We start from the raw sequence: 8,002 nt of genomic DNA, 5'->3' as shown, positions 1-8,002 counted from the left end.
TTTAAGGTTGGGATTAGCGAATGGTCAATATGACTGATAAAGCAGTGTGTTGTGTAGGTTAGTGTGGCCGGGAAGGCGCAGTCAGACTGCCTGTGATGGTGGAGAGCAGGTTGGGAGACCGGCGGCTGAAAAATTCAGTCAATCAGAGTAATTATTAACACCTGTTTTCTCTCACTCAGCTCCAGGGAGCGTAACCACTGGTGTTGTTCTTCCAGGTTTTGGCATCAGTGTAGTAAAGTTTGTTTGGAGTTTGGAAGAAGGAGGCAGGGCGGCGATACAGGTAACTCATTCATTCATTCGTTTTATTTTCAGCTTGTTCCCTTTATTAATCTGGGGTCGCCACAGCGGAAGGAACCGCCAACTTATCCAGCACATGTTTCACACAGCGGATGCCCTTCCAGCTGCAACCCATCACTGGGAAACATCCATACACTCTCATTCACACACATACACTATGGAAAATTTTAGCTTACACCAATTCACCTGTACCTCATGTCTTTGGACTTGTGGGGGAAATCGGAGCACCCAGAGGAAACCCACGCAAACACAGGGTGAACATGCAAACTCCACACAGAAATGCCAACTGACCCAGCCAAGGCTAGAACCAGCGACCTTCTTGCTGTGAGGCGACAGAACTACCTACTGCGACACTATGTCGCCCTCACAGGTAACTCAAATATTTTTATTTATATTTTTTTATAAACAGCGCATGCGATAGCGTCTCTCTCTCTGCTCGTTTTCCATTCTCTGCCAGCCAATAAGTACACTGACTGACTGAAGCTGCGGTCACACTAGAATTTGAGCATGCAAGATTCTGTAGTACAGCGCTGCGAGAAGGGACGAGACTAAACAAGATGATTAGACATTTAAAAAAGCGAGCGATTGGTCCTTATTTAAAATCTCTGTCCAGAGAGGTCATGTTTTGATTCTCGATTGGTCTCACGCAGTCAAGTGATGCAATTTCGCAGGTCAGAGTTCACCAAGCTTGAACTTTGCAATGCAGCGAACTGCAAAACTTGTCGCACGAGCTTGCATTTCCAGTCTGACGCATTCGCATGCGTATGAATGGAAGTCTATGGGGAGAAAAGTCCAGTGAGACTGCAGCTTTACTTGTTCAGCCGACCGTGCCTTCTCCGCCACAGTTAAAAATATAACTAACAATAGAAAGTGAAGGAGAGAAGAAAGGAAGCAAGAACGAAAGAAGGAAAAAAAGAAAGGAAGGAAGGATAGAAGAAAATAAAAACTGCAGCATTGCAAAACTACTTAAACATGCTATATGCCACCAAGTCATCTATAAAGAGCATGGCATGGACCCTGTAGCGAAAACAAATCTGCCCCACTCTTATTCAATGAAAGTGGGTCCCAGTTCCAAGCCACCTGCACGAAAAAGTGTATGAGGTTGCTTTAAAGTCAGCAGACTGCTCCCTATGTGCATTGTATTATAATTGCAGCTCTGATAAGGCAGAAATAAAAACATCCCAATTGAACAAAACCAACAACACAACGACAAAATGAAACAGACAGAATCGTTCAGAGAGAAACAGGAATCGTTACACAAAACTCCAGGTTCCTCCAGTGGCAATTTGAACGAAATCCTTTCTGTTGCTTTTTTATATGGCACCTGTTGTGTGGCTGGCGTCTTATCTAGTCCTTCGTGTAGTATCCATGACTCAGGGTTTGGCCGAGGTGGGGTTCCGGTTGGGCCTCCCTTTGGGTGATGCTGCTGGGTGGGCTCAGGGGTCATAGCGTGGTGCTCTGGCCCTCCTCCTCGGACACCGAATCCCCCTCCGGAGAGCTGACCGCAGCAAAGGAGCTCCGACATGGGACCACCCTGAACTCGTCCAACAGGCTGTCCAGGTTGACGTTGATGGAGGGAATTTCCAAACTGAAGAAATCTGCTGTAGAATCATGGGAAATGGGAGCAATGGCCACGACAAGACAGATTCAAGGTAAAACAGAGAGAAACGATGAAATGGCGACGATGAGGATGTTGAAAGACACAAAGAGAGAAAAAGCAAAAAAAAAGCGATTTCAGTTTCCAGGCCACTTGATATAGAGGGAAGGTCAGCGAAGGGGGTTAAATTGTGTGTTGCAGAAGGAGAGGGAATGGTTTCCTGGCATTTTACACAGAGATTCTGTCATACTGAGCCATTTGGGAGGAACGAGAAATATTGGTTCCGTTTGCTATGAAGCCTGCAGTACTCGCTACTCTTTCCTCGTTGCAACAAGTACAAAGTAGTACATATACAGTTCACCACAATCAGTGTTGGGGAATGTTACAATAAGTCAATTACAGCATTTCGGTTTACTGAAAGTAACGTGATACTTTCGTTGCTTCTCTCACAATCAGGGATCTCTATATTCTTTAAAACTGGGGTTTCCTGCTTGGGTTGCAGATGTAGAAAGTTTGAGGTATTTTTACTGTGAAAACGTATTTGTCCATCTACATTATTAACCCACAACAACAAACATAACACGGAACTATGGGCCCTATCATACACCAGGCGCAATAAGGCGCAAGACGTGTTTGCCTCAATGCGTTGCTTTACTTTCAGACCAACGCAACCTTAATTTTTCCTGTTTTCCGCCACGTTGTTTAAATAGCAAATCCATTTGCACCACTTTGTGGACTCATGGGTGTTTCGGTTTAGAAAAGAGGTGTGTTAAGGCGCATTCCTCTTTTGAGGAACTAAAATAGACTGTGCAATTGACCAGCTGAAAGCAGGTCTAAAGTCCAGCGCAGAGCGTGTTAGTTGAGCGCCTCGCTTACAAATTGCTTGAAACACGCAGGATGTACAGCAATACAGAAATATCTTTACAAATGAAAAAGAATTAAAGGAATAAAATATTACAAATTATTATTTTCTACATAAATATAAAAACCGCTGCCTTTTTCACCTTGGGGGCTTTTTTTAGTTTATTCATGTCAACTTGCTTTTGTATAATGTTATTATTATTATTAGCAATAGTATTTATTATTTGCATATTTATGTTTGTTTTATTAAAAACAAGCTTAGATTTGTCCACCTCTCAGGTTTTGAACCATATGGGGCATAGCACGTGTGTTTGTATATAATTCAGTTTTTTGACCACACTTCCTTATTATTGCTTATTTATTCTTTTGCTGGAAATTAGAACTGAATTTAGAAATAGTTTAGAAACAAATCTTTGCGCTTCACAAATGAAATTAATTATGTAGGCTAATGGATGTCTGTGCATACCCTCCAACACCGTTTCCTTATCCACAAAAGAGAGAAAGAGAAAATGAAAGTAAAGGCTGATTGGAGGAGGCTCATTCTTTATCCTTGCACTGCAGATGATCTTTTTAACTCGCTAGTGAAGCGTTCAGTTCTTCCACTATGCGGCATGGCACGATGCAACTGACTCTTAAAGGGAATGGTAGATCAAACTTTGATTGGTTTATTCTCAAAACACACCCATAACTCATTAAGAGAATAAGCTCAACCCTGTTGGACCATGCACCGCGGCACTTTTTCCATCTTTAAAATAGCAAAAGTGGATGCTTTTGCGCTATGCGCTTTAGACTGTGACTAGATCGTTAAAATAGAGCCCAATATGTTCAAAGATATTTAAATGTCACATAAAAACTGCATTAGAGATTACACAGGAAATACAATCATTTAAAATAATGCAACTACATTTGTAACATACATGTTCTAGAATTAAACAGTCTACTAGTCTAGGGGCATTTTAGGGCAAAGTTGTAACTTGTTACATTTTACAGTAACATATGATGTTAACAGTTACATGTAATTATCCAGCAAGCATTTATTTTGTTTTTAAAAGATGTCTAATAGACATCAAAACATCGTCATCTTAGCTAAAACAAGGCTAAATTTGAGCTGTCAGTGAAAATCTAATTGACGTCTAGAAATAGGCCAAAACTAGACTAGTCTTCAAATAAACAGAAATGAATGACTACACATATAAATCTGTCTAATCTGTCAATTTGACGACTAGTCTAGTTTTGGGCTATTCTTAGATGTCTATTAGATTTTGACTGACCGCCCAAGTTTAGCCTTGTTTTAGCCAAGCTGTCTACGTTTAGATGTCTATTAGACGTCTATTACTGTATATAGAAAATTGTTTGCTGGGTAGTTTGGAACAGTATATTAGATAAATAATATAAAGTAACACGTTACTTTACTTGTTACTTGACGAGTAGTTTTATTAAATAATGCATTTCTTAAACACGCATTACTTGTAACACGCATTACTTGTAACATGTTACTTGTAATGCACAATACTGTACTCGTAATTGCCAGTTTATACTTCTGCATCAAGTCCATTTGGTCGCATACCCTTCCTTCTCCATACCCAGACATGAACTCTGTCATGCAGAATGAATGTAACTATACATTGTTACAATGCGTATTGCAAGATCTTTGATTGGCCAATTTGGTGAGTGTGGGTAGGACAGAGAGCCATAGGAGTGGAGCAAGGCTGGTTTAAAAAAACTTGAGTCCTGCAGATGGATACTTTTGTTTAGTGGTTATTTTATGAATAAAGTTGTTGAACATTCAACGGTTCCTGCCTATTTTTTCTCTGAATGAATGTGAGTTTGACTGCTACAGTAGCATTGAATGCATTTCAGAAGTGTTCTTACAGAGCAGCACAGACAGAATGCAGAAGTATAAATGTTTACAATTTACGACTTGTAACACGTTGCCCCAACACTGACCACAATGACCGAATTAACACATAAGACAACAAGACGGGTGCAAATTGAAGATGTGGTAACATTAAGAACCTTATCAGTGGACTTTGTGGATTGGTGGACTGTATCTGATTGTGATGACCTCCCCTTTGTAAGAATGAGATGGACGCAGACGAAACAGTCACAACTGTGAGGTGCAGAAAGTTTCACCGTTTCCCCGTGATGAACCCGACTCAAAGAGAGTTTGGTTGGGGTTTACCTGGCACCACCTAATGAGGTGGCGGGGATATTGGTAAAGGGAATGGATCACAATGTGAGGTCAGGGCCGGAGGCTTTGAGATGAACGTCATAAGCGACAACGCTGGTAAATATGGGATGTTGCTGGGGAAAGTAAGGCCATAAGCCATGCACAGACCAGTCTCACACCATGCACAGACTACACTGACAGAATGAAGAAGCCAAGGACAGCCCCGCGTTTGGAGGAGAATGACAGAGCTGGAGAAGGGAGTGTGTTACGGTATGAGACAGAGCAAGGCTATGGTAGGCCCCAGATTCAGCCACAGCACCAGGCCAGACGGTGTGAGATGAGGCTATGGCACGGGCACAGCAGGTTCTGGCTTACCCTAAATGTCCCCCTCACACTCAGCCCACACTCAGTCCCTGGCCTCACACAGCTGCAAGGTGCACAACGATGACAGGGGATAAAAGAGTCATACATCAATCAGTGCTCAGGAGAATGACTGACAGACACGCCTCAAATGAGAGAACATACAATCAGTGCCATAAAGCGTGCCACTAAAATGATACAAAGACCACAGGACCTTACTCTTGAGAAACAGTCTTACACTGACGCTGACACAATAACTAGGGCTCATTCTGAACTTTGAGGGTGAAGTGTGCAATTTTTGGCAGGATCATATAGTTTCTTTTGTGTTAGTGTCGCATTGAGTAAAGTAAATTAATACCTTGCAATAAAGTTTGAAATACAGTGTAGTCGACATTAGAATTTAGTTTTGTGTTGCTTAGGTGCAGCTTCATGTTAAATAGTTGCAATAAAAAAATTGGCATGCCCCTTTATTTGTAAAGTGCCATTTGGTTTGAGGTGACCCTCCAAACATTTTTAGAGAGTACCCCCCTTTCCTAGGGAAAGTCTGTGCACACCACTGCTCGTCTAGTTTTGGCAACATGGTGTAACAATGAATTCAACTTGCAGATCAAACAGCTTTGTTTCAGTCAAGGTGGCTACATGGGAATCTTCCACCCTCATGTGTCAATTACTGTACCAATTACATGGAGTCCTATTGAAATAGCTTGATTTCTTTAACAATGGGAAATGTAAGGACACTTTCAAGCTTAAAAGTTAAATGTAATGCTGGTTAGCCAATTTGGAGTTGACACAGTGCCTGACAAGCTTTCACGTTACTAATTTGGACAAATCTTTAACTGTTGCATGTCATTCCGACTGTGTGGAATGAAAATCAAGTCAACCAGTAAAAATCACTATCAAGGACCACGCCACAACCAATGCTTGTGACACTTTGTTACGAGTTGTTTGAGAGATGTGAGTAATAGTTCTGAGGTTTGAGAAGAGAAGCATGGAATGATTATTGAATGGGCTGGTCGGGGAGTCTTGTCCAGGGAGGCTCGGAGTGGAGGCTTCATCTCGTAGGTGAGAATGGAACCTTTAGAAGACATCCCGATGCAGCCTGTGGAAGAGGTGAGGGATTTTAAGAGGTATAGGGGGGAGGGGGTTGTAGAGGATGAATAGATGAGTTTAGAGGGAAATGGGTGGGAGGGAGTGAGAATCTGAGTCAAATGTTTTAGGGAGGGACACTTTACCTAAATAGTAGATGAGGGAAGCTGATTGGTTTAGGTGTGGTCCCGCTGCTGAACTTCTGTTAATTCATTAACTCCATTTAATGTTTGCCAGTTTGTCTTCTATGCAGTTTGACTAACCTAAAGAGAGTAAACTCAGTGACTGTTGTGTTTTGGCTCAAGTAAAGTCATAGACCTGGTGCAGGACTCCCTGCTTGTGCTTGGTCAGAAAGGTTGGAGGAAAATCTTTATGGAAACATTTTCAATGGTGGTGCAAAAATTACACACTTCCCTTTCTAGTCAATTCACAGTACCTTCCTGCACTTACAATGAATTCCCTTTGTTTCCATATTTTGTTGTAGAGCTGAAATATATAATCCTTGGGATTCAAAAAATAATTATCATACAGTAGTATACATCTCAAAGGCAACTGAATCTATGGGTTCCCCCTATTTAATAAATCTCTTTACATATCATGGGGGATCTGGCTCCTTAAAGTCCATCGCCTGCGTAGGACGGAGAGACAGACAGTTTGAGAGAGGGACGCTGGATTCCCAATCGTGATGGTGCCACTGAGGCATGTTTACCTGTGGACATGCTCTCTCCGGGGGATAATCCGTCAAGTAGACCCTGCTCCAGGGGCTGGGGGACCGTAGGGGGCACGGTGGGCGGCTGGGGAGGGGGCAGACTGGGTCTCTGCCTGGGCTTTGGGGTGGGCCGGGACTTTGTGAGCGTACCAGTCAGAGAAGTTGGTGGTGAGGACAGTGTATGGGGTCCCCCTAATGGGGTCTGGCCAGGGGAAGAGGTGGGCGCATGTCCAGGGGGACAGCCCAAACCGTAAGGGGAGGGGGTACTTGGGGGAGTGGGGGACAGGCTAACCGGAGACGGCTGACCTGTGGATTGGTCTGACATCCCCCCCGATTGGCCGTAGGGAACCTTGGGCGGCACAGGGGCCAGTTTCTTAGACACTGCAGGGAGAGAGAGGAGACAAAATCAAAGTTGCATACAAGTAACCTTTATTCTAAACAATTCTGTTTACACCTGGTACTAACATTCACTGCAGGTGATGCAAACACACACAAAAATTAGATGTGGTTTGGGTTTTTTTGTTTAATCAATTTTTTTAGAAGGATTTCCAATTGGTGTTAACAATAGTCAAATGAGTAGGCCCACATGGAATCTGCGCGCGCAGAATTTAGCAGATTTTCCACAGATTTTCCACAGATTTTCCGCAGATTTCCAGCCCATCATTGATTGTGTTTATTTATTTGAGTAAATGTGTGTAAATCTATATTTATTCAGTTTTTAAATTAATTACAGTAATATTATTGACTAATATGAAAATGTTCATCTGATTTATGTACAATGCAGTTTGTACAGTAATATTTTCTGTCTTTTAGTAGAGATATTATATGAGAGACTTGCTTTGTTTACCGAATAAAGTGAATCTAATTGGATTTGCATTTTAAACATTAAATAAAAGTTAAAAAGATATAATTTTTTATTTCA

General features: G+C 42.0%; 1 protein-coding gene across 1 annotated transcript in view; it reads right to left on the bottom strand.

Moving 5' to 3' along the window:
• Positions 1-6,940: 6,940 nt before the first annotated feature.
• Positions 6,941-8,002, bottom strand: part of arhgap44a (Rho GTPase activating protein 44a) — a 155,003-nt gene continuing 153,941 nt past the window's right edge. The window contains 1 exon segment of the mRNA XM_056452821.1: positions 6,941-7,461. Coding sequence (XP_056308796.1) covers positions 6,986-7,461 — 476 coding nt within the window. The 3' untranslated portion in view covers positions 6,941-6,985.

Source organism: Danio aesculapii, chromosome 3 (genome assembly GCF_903798145.1).
Source record: "Danio aesculapii chromosome 3, fDanAes4.1, whole genome shotgun sequence".
In the NCBI taxonomy this organism is placed as follows: Eukaryota; Metazoa; Chordata; class Actinopteri; order Cypriniformes; family Danionidae; genus Danio; species Danio aesculapii.
This window is presented reverse-complemented; position numbering and strand designations above follow the sequence as displayed.